At 34.7% G+C, this 19,697-nt stretch overlaps 3 protein-coding genes and 1 non-coding gene across 4 annotated transcripts; 1 reads left to right on the forward strand and 3 right to left on the reverse strand.

Moving 5' to 3' along the window:
• Positions 1 to 533: 533 nt before the first annotated feature.
• LOC128285699 (uncharacterized) lies at positions 534 to 1,565 on the reverse strand. The gene has a single exon (XM_053023588.1). It carries the CDS (start codon positions 1,469 to 1,471, stop codon positions 629 to 631), a length of 843 nt encoding a protein of 280 aa, XP_052879548.1. The 5' UTR covers positions 1,472 to 1,565; the 3' UTR covers positions 534 to 628.
• A 3,587-nt stretch (positions 1,566 to 5,152) lies between these two features.
• Positions 5,153 to 5,259, forward strand: LOC128286239 (small nucleolar RNA R71). Its single transcript, XR_008276783.1, has one exon. It is a non-coding gene; the product is annotated as a small nucleolar RNA R71 (small nucleolar RNA).
• Positions 5,260 to 14,720: 9,461 nt separating this feature from the next.
• On the reverse strand, positions 14,721 to 15,906 carry LOC108477796 (uncharacterized). The gene has a single exon (XM_017780289.2). It carries the CDS (start codon positions 15,537 to 15,539, stop codon positions 14,721 to 14,723), a length of 819 nt encoding a protein of 272 aa, XP_017635778.1. The 5' UTR covers positions 15,540 to 15,906.
• A 523-nt stretch (positions 15,907 to 16,429) lies between these two features.
• Positions 16,430 to 17,361, reverse strand: LOC108478814 (uncharacterized). The gene has a single exon (XM_053022872.1). The coding sequence runs from the start codon at positions 17,359 to 17,361 to the stop codon at positions 16,519 to 16,521; it is 843 nt and encodes a 280-aa protein (XP_052878832.1). The 3' UTR covers positions 16,430 to 16,518.
• Positions 17,362 to 19,697: the final 2,336 nt, after the last annotated feature.

A 19,697-nucleotide genomic window follows, 5' to 3' on the forward strand; every position in this document is an offset into this window, starting at 1 on the left:
TTCTAATAAACTATTAAAACATAAAAGAAAATAGTTCCTTTATTCTAGTAAACTACTAAAAGATAAAATAAAAATATTTCTAAAATATGAATAAAATTTATCTATCCAAATAAGATTTATCTACCTAAATAAATTTAAAATATATACATATTTCAACAAACATAATATCCAATTAGCATCTTTTCATTCCCATCTTCCATGTGATAAACTGACGGGCATGGAGTTTTTAATTTTTAGCAAGTCTTCCATTGTCTTCAGTGGGACAAGAGGAATCGTGGCAGGTCACATATTCATAGAAATGTTTCCTGAGATATTCCAAGATACCAGTAGTGATGACGAGGCTCAATAATTCAACTTGGGAAAATTAAAGGTAGGTTTAAGTTACTGGGATTGGGGTGTAAGTTTTGGATATTAGCATGTGCTGGATAAAAGTATTTTTCAAGTTTTTTCTTGCTCGTGGTTGAAATGTTTGAAGTAAAAAATTACTGCAACCATTTTGGAAATATAACTAAATGATTTCACAAGAGGTAGAATTTTGAGAAAGAAGATTGTATAATCTTTGTATTTCTTTTCTATTGTATAACCTCCGTAAAATTACAGTATATATGTACAACTGCGATGCCAATATTTAACAGCTGATGATATTAAGAACAGTAACTCTAGTTTTGATCATACGCCCGGAGAGGGTTTCAAGGCCTTCTTCAAGATCTTGGATGCTCAACTCTGAGCCTTGAAGCTCCTTTTGCATGTTCTCGACATGCTTCATGTTTTCAAATTTGGTGCAGGAACGCACTGCAGCTTCAGCACTCAAAATTTCATTTGCTTTCTGTTCTTCCTCGCACATTACTTTCTTCTGGTGCATTAGCTTCGAAACTAGCGGCCAACGGCACGATTTTGATTCTGCCTCTGGCCCTGAAATAAAGGACAATACGGATTCTAGCACGCTGATGGTAACTGCTTCTACATCTCTTAAGACGCTAATCACAGCTACATTCTCGCCAGGAGTACTGAGTTTATTCTGTATATGCTTCAAGTTCTTTAACGCCTTGCAGATTTCCTTTTTCATGGCTTTCCTAGATGTCAAGTGTTTCCTAAAATCATTAGCAAGCCCTTCGGCTCCACGTCTTCTGCGCAAAATTGATTGAAGCTCTTGTGTGCATTCCTTTGTCTGCAACAAGGCATCCTTAGCAGTGGTACATACATCCAAGAGCATGAGAGATCCATCCAAAAGCTCTTCAACCATTTCCCTTTGCTTCTCTTGGTCGAGAGCTTGTTGGGTGAGGGGAAATTGAAGCAATACATCAACACATTCATGCAAATCCTGAATACCACTTAGATTGTGGCCTATGGATGATGATGTGGAGGCTGATTGAGATGCCCTCAATCGGTTCAAGTTCTCGTCGATTTGTGAAACGATGGGGTGTTGCCTTGAGGGCAAGCTGTTTGATCGAGCATGGTAAGAGGCTGCCATTTTCTTGTTATGCAAAAGCGATATGTGTTTTCAACTCTGCTTAGCTATTTGCTGTAGTCCTCTTACCATCTGCTCAACATATATATTACAGGTTGAGGGCAGACACGAGGAATCTCAACCATTTTAAATATCAATTGGAAGCAAGCAACATGAACTAACATGATCTCGATCCCCATAACTATCGCCAAAATGTTTCTGCTGTGTCTCCTCTCCACAATCACAACAACTCATCACCCTTCGGTAGCAACAAACACTACTAGTTTTCAATGCCATAATATCCATATATACAAATATTATATAATAATGCGCACGGTGGTACTACATTCAATGCCTTGTATTAATGAATCATTTGCTTTTAACTTGTCTCGTCTTCTTCTTGTTATTGCTGTCTTGTTGATTAGGTTCTGCAAGGAGGCAAGATCCGCTTGCTTCTAACAATTTATTTTTTTTATGCAGCAACACATGTATGGGAATGAAATTATTTCTTTATTATTATTACTACTGTTTTTTTAGCCAATGCGAGTCCTTTAGCTGGTTTTGCAACTCAACATGATGTGTTCATCTCCTGACCCACAACCAGCATCAACATTTTCAAATTCATTAATGTCTCTTCCTGTTTGCTATTCGATTCTGGAAACTAACAACCAGCTGGTCTTCTTTCATTGTTGTTTTTGGCCCTGAGATAAGGGACAACAAATTCTCAAACATGAAACAAGTCACGGTTTCAATCTCCCTTACCAAGTTAACCATGGCCTTGCTATCATCATCATCTCAACAAGAGGAAAAAATGTTCTGTTTCCGAGCCCATTACATTTTTCAATGAATTTTGGATACGGATTCTACCAAATTTGGTGCTCCATTGTTGATCTATATTTTACTATATATACAAGTACCAAAACTCTATATACAAATGTAAGTCCCATTACGTACCTGACGTGATATCAGGTACATCATGTGATTCGATTAAAAGAATCTGAAATTGGGCTAAGATAGAAGGGCCTAAATGCAAGATGAGATTGTTTAATTTCATGCAAAATTTTGCATGTGGAGGTTGGAAGCCAATTATTCATTTTAATTTAGTAATTTAATTCTATAGCTTTTTTTGAAATTAAGTTTATTTATTATTTTGTCTTTAATATGTGTTATAATTGTGTCATTGTTATTACATGGTTTTAATGTGTCTTAGAGTGGAGAGTCTTAAATATGTCTTTTAATTTTTTGTCTTTTTATTGCATGTTTATTTAAGCGTGTTTAATGTGTTTTAAAAGTGTGTTAAATTATGTCCAAATATACTATAGCTTTATTGTTGCATTTATGGTGTCCTAATGAGCAACCACCAACATTATTTCTAGTGCATAGATGGAAGCTTGAACATCTTTATTCTTAGCTAAGCTTGGATGAACGAATTTATGAAACTCCCTTAGATGTTCGATGAAGAGTAAAAATTTAATAACTTTAGGAATATTCTAGAACAATACTAATGGTTGATTTGTGGTCGTTCGCGTTACCTTTGTTTGCCTATAAATAGTTTAGTTTAAACTTTGTAATGGTTAGACGTTGTATGATAACTATTCATTTTAGTAAAGCTCTCTGTTCTTTAAGAACTTACTGAACTTATTAAGAAATTCCTTTCTTGTGGCGTTCACCAACCCTATCTTATCACTTTCTTCTCCATCCCAAAGTGTGGGGGTCAAACTTATCCACCAAAACTTTTGAGTGTTAACAACAATATAGAAAACGGGTCGCGTTGTTATATAGCGTCAGTTCTTTTCTAGTTATCTATATTCACAAGTTATATCCAAGTTTATCCTTCGTTTATTTATTTTCATCATATTTTCTATTAGTAACCGAGCAAGTATCTATTTGGACGAACGAGACACTTAAATCGTGAATCAACTCGTAGCCGAGTTCACGTTAGTCCCAACTTTTTTTCCTTATTTCGTTTCTAATTTTCTTTTGTTATTATTTTATTATGTCTAGTTAAATTTCAATCTAGACCAAGGCCAACAAAAATTTTGTGTTTGAACTTTGAGACCTAAAACCGCAATTCATTTCATGTTTTCCTTTATATTCGCTTCTTTCTCTAAATTACGAGAAAGATAAAGACCGTCTCTTAGTATCGCTTTTGGCTTCATTTTGATAAAGGCTCATTGTTCGATGCTTTGAGCAATACATGATTGTTAAATGTAACTCTATTCATAATTGTTATTTTGTTTTATTGAAGAACAAATTGTCTAGGTCTAATTGGGTGTGAAATTGGATGATGTCAAGGGAGCTAGCCATCTAATTTAAATGATCTGTGCAATTGAGAGTGTGAATTAGAGTCAGGTTTTTCTCGTTCGCAAGGCTATCGAATAATTTAAATGGTCTTGGCGTCTTAAAAACCTTGACAGAAATGAGAAACAATCATTTGATTTTTTTCGATGGAGGAGTGGAAACGATCTGGTCATACTACGTTTACCGGAATCTCAGAGCTTCGATTTAGCCTGTTTCTTTTTGTTGCACATGTCATCCATCTTCTGTGCTCTTTCAGATAAAACTACAAACTTTTTCAATTCAAGTGCTACCACTAACATTTATATATCTTCATTCAGACCCCACATGAAATAGGTGCACATTTTAGCTTCTATTGGCACAGTGGAAAATTCGTCTAACTCCCTTTTATTTATTAACACCTCCTTTAAAAATTTCCTATAATTAGGCATCTGCGAAAGGACTTCAACAAAAGGTAAGTTAGTATGTAAAATTTTCAAAAGTTTAAGAAATTTACCATATTGTTCATCAATGCTGTTTTTCTTCACTTTTTTTTGGATTAAAATTGGTGGTTTGTACTATCTAACCACTGGCTTATAGTCTTTCTTGTAACCTTCAACCCCATCAATTTTCTTATTAGCGTCTAGATTCAGCTTCTTTGAAGGCTCGACTAACCCTTTCATGCTTCGTACAGTGACCGCGTGAACTTGCTCTTTTAGGGTGGTTTCAGTGTTAGTAGGTAAACTAACTTGTTGTCTCTTCGAAATCAACTTAGCATGCTAACTAATCTGATTCTCGAGGCCCTGAATAGATGTTTGCTGATTCCTCAATGCTGTTTCAATGTTTTGGAATTAGTTTCTGACACTGAAATGAATTTAGTCAACATCTCTTCCAGATTCGGCTTCTTTTCTCGTTGATAAGGTTACCGAAAACCCGGAGGGGGTTGTGACCTTTGATTTCCTTGACCCCCTAAGAAACATTTGGATAATTCCTCCATCCTGGATTTTAATTATTGCTATAGGGGTTATTCTGAATTCTAGAATTGTTACCCATAAAGTCAACTTGCTCAAACTCCATGTTAGAACTAAAGGGTAAACATTCCGGATTGATCATCCCCATTCTTGTCGCATCAAGTTGCATTACTAGATTCATCTATTTATTCTTACTCAAACCATCAATTTTTTTACTCAGCCCTTCCACCTAACTTGCTAACAAAGCAACTGCATCTATATTAAAAACACTAGTTGCCTTAGTAGGCTTCGTTTTCATAACTTGCCACTGATAGTTATTCAGTGTCGTCTATTCAATAATTTATTGGGCTACCTCAGGTGTCTTGTTATTCAATGTTCTGCCAACTGCCGCATCAATGATCTGTTTGGTCAGGGGTTCAAACCATTGTAAAAAGTTTTAACTTGGAGCCACAAATGTAGTCCATGATGAGGAAACTTTCTCAACAAATCCTTAAATCTCTCCCATGCATCGTATAGCGTCTCAATGTCAAATTGAACAAAAGAAAAGATGTCATACCTCAACTTAGTTGTTTTAGCCAGGGTGCAAAATATTTCAACAAAAACTTTTTAGTCATCTGAGCCCAAGTAGTGATGAAACCCCGTGGAAGTAAATTCAACCATTAATTTTGTCTTCCTCCTCATAGAGAATGGGAACAACTGTAAACGTATGACATCACCTTGCAACCCATGAAACTAAACATATTGCAGCACCATCTGAATTATATTTAGATTAATCTCAAAATAATTTGCAGCAATAGTTGGTCTGAGAATACTCGATTCACGAGGAGTAGGAGCTACAAGAGGTTGCTGATTACTTGGATTATTATCCATCTCAACGTTAATGTCCTTTTGCTCTTGATCGTCTATTAAAATTTGTTGACATTGCCTTGCTTCTCTAACTTCTCTTCGATTTCTGCGAGTAGTTTTTTCAATCTCATTGTAAAAATTAATGATTCCAACGGGTTGCCTTTAGTCATAAACCAAAACAACCTATAAGAATCAAACAAAAGAAAAAATAATAGAAGATAAAAATCAAAGTAAAAAAAACTAAAATTAAAATCAAATGGCTAAATTAGAAGAAACAAATTTTTCCTACTATTCTAGTCCTCGACAACGACGGTAAAATTAGATGTCCATGGAACTACCTAAAAATTTGACTAAGGCAAGTGCACCTATCAATTAATAGTATAGATATGGTGAGCAAAGATATCGTTCCTACAAAGATTAAAACTACAAGTTAAAATTAACTAAATTAATTAACTAACAAACACATCAAAGAAAAAACCAAGAAAATAATCGATTAACAACCAAGAAGCGAAACAATACCTAGGAAAGAATCTGCCTAGATTTCATCAGTCACTATCAATCTAAATTATGCAATTTCTTCACTTAGCACTTTGATCCGTAGAAATCTCTAAATTATGCAAATATCATTAGAAATATCAAAATAAGAATTAAGCACACATAATTGAGAACAAGAAACTAAGTATTTATTACGTAAAATAAAAATCAAATGTTAAAATCCATCATAGGGTTTATCTTCCTAAGTATTTAAAAAATTAGATCATTTTTTAAAATAAAAAGATCCAAGAGATAATAGAACCGAAAGACTCGTCATAATCTCCTAAGAATTCAAATGAGAATCTTTAATCTTGATGGAAACCTGCTTCAGAATTGACTTCAATGATGTTTTCAAGTTGATTTCTTAATTATTATATGACAATTCACTCAATCTTCTTATTTTGGTCAACCATACGTCTTAGAATGCCCGAAAAACCTATAAATAGTGATTTTTCAAAGTTGGGTGTGAAATCTCGTGAAAACGAGATGACCTACCATGTGTCTATGTGGGTCACACGACCATGTGGCTGGTTTGTATGCAATGGGTCAGCTCGTGTGGCTCTTGTAGCTTGCTCCAATTTTTCGATATTTGCTCATTTTTCGCTCTCAAGTGCTCTATTAAGCATCAAAACATGTATTTAAAAGATTAGGAGCATAAAATTCACAATTAACATCGAATAATCACTCAAAAATGCATTAAGAATGAGGTTGAAACATGTTACTTTTAGAACTAATCAATAATCAAATTGCAAACATGTATAATTCCGTTCATAAGAATTCTTTTCCATCGTTTTGTTACCATTTAATACCGTTTTCATTTCCATTTTCGTCTAGAGAATTATAATAAATTGAAATCGGATACATGATACTGATTTGCTAACACAAGCTTCAAACTAAAGTTGCTCTCACAAGCTTTAGAGAATCTGCAATAGATGCTGGATCTCAATTCATCATATTAATCCTTAATCAAACACTTGTTTTCCTTTTTGGAACCTAATGGTAAGTTATTCGTATCCTAATTGATTACTAAGTTCACACGGGCACTGTTACAGTTTTTTTATCATTCCAATCCTTGTAATAGCGTCATATACATATCATCTAATCATATAACATTTCACATTCATTCCATACCATGCACCTATTTGTATTTTTCATATATTTCATATTTTAAGATTTAGGCCATTAGATGCCTAAAGACATTATATTCATAACAATTCAAATTAGAAAGCAAAAAAATAAAAATAAAAAAATCATGAATTAATAAAGTAAGTCCCATATGAATTTACTTGGCAGAAACAACAACAAATAAGATGTCGATGACTAATACATAATTTTGCATTTTCCTCAATGATCCTTTGATTGATTCAATTCCCGATCTAGACGATAATTCATTTCAATTTATCAATTCCAAATACCTTATTTCATCTTATTATAAAAATAAGTCACTTCAATTTCACTTTTCAAATATTTCCTAAAGTTTTGAATTTGATTCAATTTAGTCCCTAAAATTGAGATTTCCATAACTTTCAAATTTGAGCTTCGATTTTGAAACCAATCTCAGTTTCATCCTTTTATAACCCTATATTATACAAAATTGTAGAAATATTATACCATTTTCTAAATTAATGCATTTTAGTCCTTATTTAAAAAAACTAGCAATTAAACTTTACAAACCTGTCATTTTTCACTTCTAAGCTTAAAATCAAACAATTTAACACCAAAAACTTCAAGAAATCAAAAACGAAAAATTTTGAAAACTTTAAAGGTTTTACAAATTGGTGCACAAGTTAGCTAAATCAAGCTACTAGGACCTTAAAAATATAAAAATTACAATAAATAGACTTAAAGTCACTTACCAATTTAGGGACCAAAGTTTGAAAGCTTTGAAACCCTTTTTCTTCTTCTTAGATACGATGGGGAGAAGATGAACATGAAAAGTGACTATTTTTTTCTTTGATTTATCTTTTATACTAAGATTAAACTTTAATTAATTATAATTAACTTAACTAATTAATAATTAACTAATGTTAACCTTAATTAGCCAATTAGGTGGATGATAGTTGTCCATAACCACCGTTCACTATATTAAAAAGGGATCAATTGATCAAGCGGTCTTCAATTAATTAAAAATTCATAGCGATAAAATTTTACCATTTTTAGAATTTAGTTCTTGTACCATAATTAACTATATATCCAATTGAAAAATTAAAGGATCAAACTTTAATTAAATTTTATAGTAACCTCATAAATGTTAAATAATAATATTGAAGGACTCGAATATCAAAAATGGGGTTCCGAAACCACCGTTTCTTGCACCACTAAAAAATGGGTTGTATAGGCTCTGCCACCAGTTGCATGCTTTCGCTTTCATTCACCATCTCCCGCGGGTCTTGGCCCTGCAAGTACGACGTTATACATGCATACCAAGTGTTGTAGTTCTTATTTTTGAGTTTCTTAACTCCACCGATGGCATGAAGGCTGCTGATTTTGCCAAGAGGAGACACAACAAACAATATAAAACCTGGCTCAGATACCAAAATGAGGAACACACAGCAGATAATAGAGGAAAAAAATAAAAACAAAGGAAGCTGAACTAAATTGATAGATAATTTCTGAAATCAACTAAGTGCCTTATATAGGCTTACACCCCATTACACACCACTACCCTTAAAACTAGGGACATATCCCACGACAACCCACCATGCTAGAAAACAAGAATAACTGACTAAATTAAACCATGACTAAAGAATCAATTAACAAATCAACAGAAAACAATTAATCAGACCAATAGACCAAACATAAGCAACATAAACAATGTTGGTGTTGCTACTTTAACACGATATAATGATTCAAAACCATCATTGTTAGGCCGCTCAAGATGATAGAATATGCAAATATTCAAAGCCATCATTGTTGGGCCACTCGGGATGGTAGAATATGCAAACAGTAAAAGTCATCATTGTTGGGTCATCCGGGATAGTTGAATGTACAAGTTCTACATGGAATGTTGTTGAAATTGGTATATTGTGAAAATTAGTTGTGCATAAATTTACATCTAGAAGTTCAGTTCTTTTTTTGATTTGAGTTGTGTGAAATAATAAAATAAAATAAAATAAAATAAAATAAAGAACACAAAAATTTTTACGTGGAAACCCTTTCGGGAAAAAAACCACAAGTAGAGGAGAAGAAAATGCACTATGTCGAATTTGAATTATTACAAGAGGAATAGACTATGTCTATTTATAGGCTTGTGAAGCCCTATTCTAGTAAGATTGAAGCACCTTATTCTAATAAACATCAAATAGATAGAATTTAATAAGGTTTAACAAACCTTATTCTAAAATAAAATCAAAGAAGTGTAATTCTATTTGGATTCTTCTTTTATTTTATTTTACCACTGTATTTTATTTAAATAAGGATTTGAGTCACTTAATTCTAACAATCTCCACCTTGACACGAATTCTCAATGAACAAGTTCTTCATCGCGAACTCTCAACGATTAAGTTCTCCACCTTTTCCATAAAACCCCTTAAGGGTTTAACTTCAACAATGAACACCAACCAAGTCTAAGCAATGCTCAAACTTGGTTATAGGAAGTGACTTAGTCATCATGTCTGTAGGATTTTCATGAGTACTAATTTTGCTCACAACAATATCACCACGAGCAATAATATCACAAACAAAATGATACCGAACATCAATGTGTTTTGTTCTCTCATGAAACATTTGATCTTTTGTAAGAAAGATGGCACTCTAACTGTCACAAAATACTGTGCTGATTTGAAGGCCTTCATTGAGTTCACTAAAGAGTCCCTTCAACCAAATGACTTCTTTGCAAGCCTCAGTAATCACCATGTACTCAGCTTCAGTGGTAGACAAAGTGATTGTAGTTTGCAAGTGGCTTTCCAACTGATTGCACAACCTCCGATTGTAAAGACATAACCTATGAGAGATCTTCTTCTATCAAGGTCTCCAGTAAAATCAACATCAACATACCTAATGACTCCATCTCTAGTTCTTCCAAAATATAAGCAAACATCAGTAGTACCTCGTAAGTATCTTAAAATCCACTGAACTGCTTTCTAATGTTCTTTACCAGGATTCTCCATATATCTGCTAACAGCACTAACTGCATATGATAAATCTGGACGTGAACAAACCTTAGCATACATGAGAGATCCCATTGCACTAGTGTATGGAACATGTGACATGTACTCAATCTCATCATCTGATTATGGAAACAAAGCAAATGAAAGTCTGAAATGGGCTGCTAAAGGAGTACTAACAGGCTTAGCAATCTGCATATTGAACCTGCAAAGAACTTTCTCAATGTACCCCTTCTGACTTAGGTACAATTTACTTGCTTTTCTATCTTTGAGAATCTTCATACCAAGTATCTTCTTTGCTAGTCCCAAATCTTTCATCTTAAATTCTTCACTTAGTTGGATTTTAACCTTTCTTTTCTCTCATTTATCTTTTGTTGCTATCAACATGTCATCAACATAAAGAAGTAGATACACAAAAGAACCATCACTATTTTTCTTAAAGTAAACACAACTGTCAAAACTACTTCTTTTAAAATCATGAGAAGTCATAAAGGAATCAAACCTCTTGTACCACTGCCTCGGTGATTTTTCAAATCGTAAAGGGACTTTTTCAGCAACCAAACATAACCCTCTTTTTCTGAGACTGTAAAACCATCTGGTTGTTTCATGTAAATATCCTCTTCAAGTTCTCCATGCAAAAATGCAGTTTTTGTTTTTGTGAAGTGATTCCATTTTTTGTTTTTGTAAAGTGATTCCATCTCCTCTTGCATAGCAACATCCATTTTTCTGAGTCTTCACAGCTAACCGCCTCAGAGTAATTAGATGGCTCTTGGTTTGCATCTATATCTTCAACCACATTTAAAGCATAAGCAACTAGATCAGCTTCGGCATACTTATTTGGAGGTTTAATTTCTCTTCTAGTTCTATTTTTTGCGATAGAGTATTGTGGTGAAGAAGCAACTCTATTCTCAATTTTTGTACTAGCTTGAGGAGTCGACTCTGTATTGATCTGATGCTCCACCTGCTTTTGATTTTCTTTATTGGAAGAGTCTTTAAGAGATAAGTTGGGCAGCATAGCAGTTTCATCAAAAACAACATCTCTACTAATCACAATTTTTCTATTTTTAGGACACCATAACTTATACTCTTTTACACCAGCTTTATAACCAAGAAAAACACATTTAATGGATGTCGGTTCCAATTTTCCATTATCAACATGAGCATACGCAGGACACCCAAAGATCTTTAAATCAGAATAATTTGCAAGATTACCAGACCATACCTCTTGTAGGGTCTTTTTCTCAATGGTAACGGATGGGGATCGGTTGATCAAAAAGCATGCAGTAGAGGCTGCTTTGGCCCAAAACGACTTTGGTAAGTTGGCATTTGAAAACATACATTGAACCTTCTCCATGATCATTCTGCTCATTCGTTCTGCAATTCCATTTTGCTGCGGAGTATGACGAACTGTCAAGTGTCTCACGATCCCTTCTGACTTGTACAATTTATTAAACTCATTAGAACAGAACTCTAAGACATTGTCTATGCGGAGGTATTTTATTTGTTTTCCCGTCTGTTTTTCAATCATAATTTTCCAAGACTTAAATGTGGAAAACACATCGCTTTTCTACTTTAAGAAGAACGCCCAAAATTTTTTGGAAAAATTATTAATAAAGGTTAGCATATAATTAGCTCTACCTCTCGAAGGCATTCTAGATGGCCCCCACAGATCAGAATGAATATACTCCAATGTTTCCTTCGTGTTATGGATTCCTCTGGTGAATCGAACTCTCTTTTGCTTCCCAAAAACACAGTGCTCACAGAAATTCAGTTTACAAATTCCTTACCCATCAAGAAGTCCTCTTTTGCTCAATTCTACCATGCCATTCTCACTCATATGCCCTAAGCGCATATGCCAAAGTTTAGTAATATCATCATCTGACAAGGAAGAGGAAGCGACAACTGCATCACCAGTAACAATAGAACCCTGCAAAACATATAACTTGGCAGTCTTTCTCTGCCCTTTCATTACAACAAGGGAACCTTTGGAAATCTTTAAAACCCCACTTTCAGTTGTGTATCTGTACCCTTTTGAATCAAGAGTACTCAATGAAATTAAATTTCTTTTCAATTCTGGAAGATTTCGTACGTCATTAAGTGTTCTGACAACTCCATCAAACATCTTAACTTTAATTGTTCCAACACCTGCGATTTTACACGAATCACTATTTCCCATCAAAACAACACCTTTAGACACTGTTTCGTAAGTTGTAAACTAATCCCGATTGGGACTCATGTGGAAGGTGTAGCCTGAATCAAGTATCCACTCCTCGCTCACTTTAGAATTGTTGACTAAAGCGACTAGAAGTTCACCATCGCTGTAGTCTTCTACAACATCAGCTTCACCGAAATTTTCTGGTTATTTTCCCTTGTGATTTGCAGCCTCACTTTTAGTCTTGTTTTGTAGCTTATAGCACTCCGATTTAATGTGCCCTTTCTTCTTGCAGAAGTTACAAGTTTTACCTCTGTTTGAAGACTTTGATCTACCTTTAGATTTACCGCGAGGATTCCGTTCCTGTATCTTTTCACGATCATCATCAGCATTCCGATCTTGTCTCCCACGAACAATGAGACCCTCTCCCTAAGAGTTGGGTTTAACCACAAGATGCTTCATCTTATCATACGAGGTCAAAGAATCATAAACCTCATCAACTATAAGAGACTTGCGGCTATATAAAATCGTGTCTCTAAAGGTTGAATAAGACGGGGGCAACGAACAAAGTAGAATCAACCCTAGATCTTCCTTATCATACTGAACCTCCATAGCGTCCAAGTTTGAGAGAATTTCTTTAAACACTGTTAACTGTTCGTGTACAGACGCACCTTCCTCCAAACGATGAGCATAAAGACGCTGCTTTATATGCAACTTGCTTGTTAGAGTTTTCGACATCATATTTGTTCTAGCCTCTTCCATAATGCAGCGATGGTCTTCTCTTTCATCACATCCTGCAAAATTTCGTTGGACAAATGCAGATGTAATTGTGTTAACACATTTCTATCCTTACGCTTCTTCTCTTCATCTATTAATGTCGAAGGCATCTTATCTATCCCTAGTAGGGCATTCTCCATATCCATCTGCGCAAGAACTGCTTGCATCTTAATCTGCCACAATGCAAATCTGGTGTTGCGATCCAACAGCAGAATTTCATACTTCAAAGACGTCATTACCATGATTGAGATGAACAACTCGGAAGCTCTGATACCAATTTGTGAAAAAATAAAATAAAATAAAGTACACACAAATTTTTACGTGAAAACCCTTTCGGGAAAAAAACAACGGGCAGAGGAGAAGAAAATTCACTAAGTCGAATTCGAATTATTACAAGAGGAATAGACTATGTCTATTTATAGGCTTGTGAAGCCATATTCTAGTAAGACTGAAACACCTTATTTTAATAAATATCAAATAGATAGAATTTAATAAGGTTTAATAAAACCTTATTCTAAAATAAAATAAAAGAAGTGTAATTCTATATGGATTCTGCTTTTATTTTATTTTACCACTGTATTTTATTTAAATAAGGATTGAGATCACTTAATTCTAACAAGTTGCTTAGGTATTTAGATCTTACTTAAATTTGATAAAATTTAGGCCCTTTATATTTATTTATTTTTTAGGTTTTAATTAGAATTTTAGGTATTTAGCAAATTTAAATTTAACTTTAGACTAAGTTTTATACATTTTTTTTGGTTTATTGATTTCACAATTTAGGTCTTTTTGCGACAACTGTTTCACCATGCTTCTGCATATTTCAACAACAGTGCAGTTCTTTCATTTTGCTATGTGATTTTGCTTAGATGTATAAGATGTTGTGAACTCTTTGTTTGTTCCATTTGCTTCACGAAAGGTGTTAAATTCAGTTGACATAAACTCACCTCCCTTATCTATTTGGAGAGTTGTTTTGTTCTTACAACAATTCAACTATTTGTAAAAACAAGTGATTTGCATGCAATAGGTGCATGTTGCACATGTTGGCAACAAACAGAAAAATGGGTGGAGTTTATTATACGATTATCTTGTTGTGGCAGACGGAGGCAATATCTGCATGCAAACTTAATAATTTCTACACATATTGCCAACAAATAGAAAAAAAGAGTGCAGTTTAATGGTTGATATTTGGTAATAAGCTGGCCTCACCATTTTTCATCAATTGAAACGTGTGATAGATTTGAATATAAGCTTGTTGTTATCACTATTAATGCATGCATCCATGTGAATGGATTGATTGTTGTTTAATTTAGAGACAAAAGGAATCCTACCAGCCTCAAACTTGATAAATTAATTACATCATATTTAAGAAGAAAGTAATATACAAAAACCCAACGTTAACTTTGTTTCATTACTATCTAGTTACTGTTTTATGTAACTTTTTTGTTTTCTCTGGAAGAAAAGAAGGTTAAAACAAATGCTACTGAGAGAGGAAAAATAACAGGGAGCTTTTGTCGTATGGAAATGGAAAAGAGTATTTCATTTATATGTATGTATGTATGTATATTTGATTTCTATACATGATGTAATCCAAAATTGGGTTTGGTTTTTTACAGGGTAAGGATGTTAAGAAACGAGACTCTTGCTTTGATCATACACCTGAAGAGGCATTCAAGTCCATCTTCAAGATCCTGAATAAACAGCTCCAAGTCTTTTAGCTGGTTTTGCATCTCAAGATTTATGATCTCAGATTTGGTTATTCCGAAGGATTTCAAAGCAACATCAACCTTTTCGAATTCATTCACGTTCTTTCCAGCATCTTCGCACGCTATTCTTCTTTGATGCAATAGTTTTGAAACTGATAACCAACTTCCAGGCTTTGGTCTGGAGTTGAGAGATAACAAATCCTCAAACATAGAACAAGTCACTGCTTCAATCTCCTTCAGCATGCTAACAGTTTCTGAAGGCGAGACTGTGTTTTTCCGTTGTATGACCTTCAAGTTTCCCAATGCCTTGTGGATAGTCTTTTTGGCAACTTTCCTGGAGCTCATGTATTTCCTCACTTCACTTACGATCTCGGCTTCACCGATTTTCCTTCGACGCAAAGCCGATTGAAGTTCACTTGCGTTTTCTTTTGTTTGCAGCACAATATCTTTAGCAGTGCTGCAAAGGTCGAGGAGTCTAAGAGAACCATCCAACAACTCATCAGCACATTCGTGGGCTAAAGCATGGTGGGACAGAGGCAACTGAAGGAACTTAACAACACAATCATACAAATCTTGAAAGCCATTTAGTTTATGGCTTATTGATGATGATGAAGTAGATGCCTCTTTAGAAGCCCTCAATCTATTCAAATGCTCATTAACTTCTGTTGCTAGTGGGTGTTGTCTAGATGAGCGGGGGAAACTGTTGGATCGAGTGGCTGCCATTTTTTTTTTGTTCTGAGCAAAGAAGCCTATTTGTTGAATCAACGTTTCTTGCAATTTTCACTGAAATACTAGGCATCTGCTCCCAAGTTATATATATGTTTATTCATATCAATTCACGGAGACAAAGGGAACCTCAAATGCTTCTTCTATCTGCTAATGTTGACATGATTAATTAAGATCTCGATAAAAGGGTGGCAGCAATGTTCATGAAATGTCTCCCCTCTACCATCTCTCCAGCTCACTATCCAAGCACTTTAATATATATATCCTTGCCATTTCTTTGCACACGTTGAAACCATCCTAGTTGCCAACGCACGGGAGTTGGTGACATTTTTCAAATATATTAAGGAAAAACAGACAACCAATTCAGTATTTCCACGTGTGTGTTAGCACTTACCATTATTTTTCATGCAATTTGATAACCAAGTAAAGAAGGGTCTGAAGTTGAACAAGATCCACTTTCTGATCCTTGCTTCCTTTTCCCCTAACATAAGAAAATTTTATGATTAACATAATATCCAATTAGCATCTTTACATTGCCATCTTCCATGTGATAAACTGACGGGCATGGAGTTTTTAATTTTTAGCAAGTCTTCCATTGTCTTCAGTGGGACAAGAGGAATCGTGGCAGGTCACATATTCATAGAAATGTTTCCTGAGATATTCCAAGATACCAGTAGTGATGACGAGGCTCAATAATTCAGCTTGGGAAAATTAAAGGTAGGTTTAAGTTACTGGGATTGGGGTGTAAGTTTTGGATATTAGCATGTGCTGGATAAAAGTATTTTTCAAGTTTTTTCTTGCTCGTGGTTGAATATGCTTGAAGTAAAAAATTACTGCAACCATTTTGGAAATATAACTAAATGATTTCACAAGAGGTAGAATTTTGAGAAAGAAGATTGTATAATCTTTGTATTTCTTTTCTATTGTATAACCTCCGTAAAATTACAGTATATATGTGCAACTGCGATGCCAATATTTAACAGCTGATGATATTAAGAACAGTAACTCTAGTTTTGATCATACGCCTGGAGAGGGTTTCAAGGCCTTCTTCAAGATCTTGGATGCTCAACTCTGAGCTTTGAAGCTCCTTTTGCACGTTCTCGACATGCTTCATGTTTTCAGATTTCGTGCAGGAACGCACTGCAGCTTCAGCACTCAAAATTTCATTTGCTTTCTGTTCTTCCTCGCACATTACTTTCTTCTGGTGCATTAGCTTCGAAACCAGCAGCCAACGGCACGATTTTGATTCTGCCTCTGGCCCTGAAATAAAGGACAATACGGATTCTAGCACGCTGATGGTAACTGCTTCTACATCTCTTAAGACGCTAATCACAGCTCCATTCTCGCCAGGAGTACTGAGTTTATTCTGTATATGCTTCAAGTTCTTTAACGCCTTGCAGATTTCCTTTTTCATGGCTTTCCTAGATGTCAAGTATTTCCTAAAATCATTAGCAAGCCCTTCGGCTCCACGTCTTCTGCGCAAAATTGATTGAAGCTCTTGTGTGCATTCCTTTGTCTGCAACAAGGCATCCTTAGCAGTGGTACATACATCCAAGAGCATGAGAGATCCATCCAAAAGCTCTTCAACCATTTCCCTTTGCTTCTCTTGGTCGAGAGCTTGTTGGGTGAGGGGAAATTGAAGCAATACATCAACACATTCATGCAAATCCTGAAGACCACTTAGATTGTGGCCTATGGATGATGATGTGGAGGCTGATTGAGATGCCCTCAATCGGTTCAAGTTCTCGTCGATTTGTGAAACGATGGGGTGTTGCCTTGAGGGCAAGCTGTTTGATCGAGCATGGTAAGAGGCTGCCATTTTCTTGTTATGCAAAAGCGATATGTGTTTTCAACTCTGCTTAGCTATTTGCTGTAGTCCTCTTACCATCTGCTCAACATATATATTACAGGTTGAGGGCAGACACGAGGAATCTCAACCATTTTAAATATCAATTGGAAGCAAGCAACATGAACTAACATGATCTCGATCCCCATAACTATCGCCAAAATGTTTCTGCTGTGTCTCCTCTCCACAATCACAACATCTCATCACCCTTCGGTAGCAACAAACACTACTAGTTTTCAATGCCATAATATCCATATATACAAATATTATATAATAATGCGCACGGTGGTACTACATTCAATGCCTTGTATTAATGAATCATTTGCTTTTAACTTGTCTCGTCGTCTTCTTGTTATTGCTGTCTTGTTGATTAGGTTCTGCAAGGAGGCAAGATCCGCTTGCTTCTAACAATTTATTTTTTTTATGCAGCAACACATGTATGGGAATGAAATTATTTCTTTATTATTATTACTACTGTTTTTTTAGCCAATGCGAGTCCTTTAGCTGGTTTTGCAACTCAACATGATGTGTTCATCTCCTGACCCACAACCAGCATCAACATTTTCAAATTCATTAATGTCTCTTCCTGTTTGCTATTCGATTCTGGAAACTAACAACCAGCTGGTCTTCTTTCATTGTTGTTTTGGCCCTGAGATAAGGGACAACAAATTCTCAAACATGGAACAAGTCACGGTTTCAATCTCCCTTACCAAGTTAACCATGGCCTTGCTATCATCATCATCTCAACAAGAGAAAAAAATGTTCTGTTTCCGAGCCCATTACATTTTTCAATGAATTTTGGATATGGATTCTACCAAATTTGGTGCTCCATTGTTGATCTATCTTTTACTATATATACAAGTACCAATTCTCTATATATAAATGTAAGTCCCATTACGTACCTGACGTGATATCGGGTACGTCATGTGATTCGATTAAAAGAATCTGAAATTGGGCTAAGATAGAAGGCCTAAATGCAAGATGAGATTGTTTAATTTCATGCAAAATTTTGCATGTGGAGGTTGGCAGCCAATGATTCATTTTAATTTAGTAATTTAATTCTATAGCTTTTTTTGAAATTAAGTTTATTTATTATTTTGTCTTTAATATGTGTTATAATTGTGTCATTGTTATTACATGGTTTTAATGTGTCTTAGAGTGGAGAGTCTTAAATATGTCTTTTAATTTTATGTCTTTTTATTGCATGTTTATTTAAGCATGTTTAATGTGTTTTAAAAGTGTGTTAAATTATGTCCAAATATACTATAGCTTTATTGTTGCATTTATGGTGTCCTAATGAGCAACCACCAACATTATTTCTAGTGCATATATGGAAGCTTGAACATCTTTATTCTTAGCTAAGCATGGATGAACGAATTTATGAAACTCCCTTAGATGTTCGATGAAGAGTACCAATTTAATAACTTTAGGAATATTCTAGAACAATATTAAGGGTTGATTTGTGGTCGTTCGCGTTACCTTTGTTTGCCTATAAATAGTTTAGTTTAAACTTTGTAATGGTTAGACGTTGTATGATAACTATTCATTTTAGTAAAGTTCTCTGTTCTTTAAGAACTTACTGAACTTATTAAGAAATTCCTTTCTTGTGGCATTCACCAACCCTATCTTATCACTTTCTTCTCCATCCCAAAGTGTGGGGGTCAAACTTATCCATCAAAACTTTTGAGTGTTAACAACAATATAGAAAACGGGTCGCGTTGTTATATAGCGTCAGTTCTTTTCTGGTTGTCTATATTCACAAGTTATATCCAAGTTTATCCTTTGTTTATTTATTTTCATCATATTTTCTATTAGTAACCGAGCAAGTATCTATTTGGACGAACGAGACACTTAAATCGTGAATCAACTCGTAGCCGAGTTCACGTTAGTCCCAACTTTTATTCCTTATTTCGTTTGTAATTTTCTTTTGTTATTATTTTATTATGTCTAGTTAAATTTCAATCTAGACCAAGGCTAACAAAAATTTTGTGTTTGAACTTTGAGACCTAAAACCGCAATTCATTTCATGTTTTCCTTTATATTCGCTTCTTTCTCTAAATTACAAGAAAGATAAAGATCGTCTCTTAGTATCGCTTTTGGCTTCATTTTGATAAAGGCTCATTGTTCGATGCTTTGAACAATACACATTGTTAAATTTAACTCTATTTGTAATTGTTATTTTGTTTTATTGAAGAACAAATTGTCTTGGTCTAATTGGGTGTGAAATTGGATGATGTCAAGGGAGCTAGCCATCTAATTTAAATGATCTGTGCAATTGAGAGTGTTAATTAGAGTCAGGTTTTTCTCGT

The sequence above is a fragment of the Gossypium arboreum genome, chromosome 12 (genome assembly GCF_025698485.1).
Source record: "Gossypium arboreum isolate Shixiya-1 chromosome 12, ASM2569848v2, whole genome shotgun sequence".
Taxonomy (NCBI): domain Eukaryota; kingdom Viridiplantae; phylum Streptophyta; class Magnoliopsida; order Malvales; family Malvaceae; genus Gossypium; species Gossypium arboreum.

What these genes read in the sequence shown, in the direction of transcription:
- LOC108478814 (XM_053022872.1), bottom strand. Translation starts at nt 17,361, where the DNA reads ATGGCAGCCTCTTACCATGCTCGATCAAACAGCTTGCCCTCAAGGCAA.
- LOC128285699 (XM_053023588.1), bottom strand. Translation starts at nt 1,471, where the DNA reads ATGGCAGCCTCTTACCATGCTCGATCAAACAGCTTGCCCTCAAGGCAA.
- LOC108477796 (XM_017780289.2), bottom strand. Translation starts at nt 15,539, where the DNA reads ATGGCAGCCACTCGATCCAACAGTTTCCCCCGCTCATCTAGACAACAC.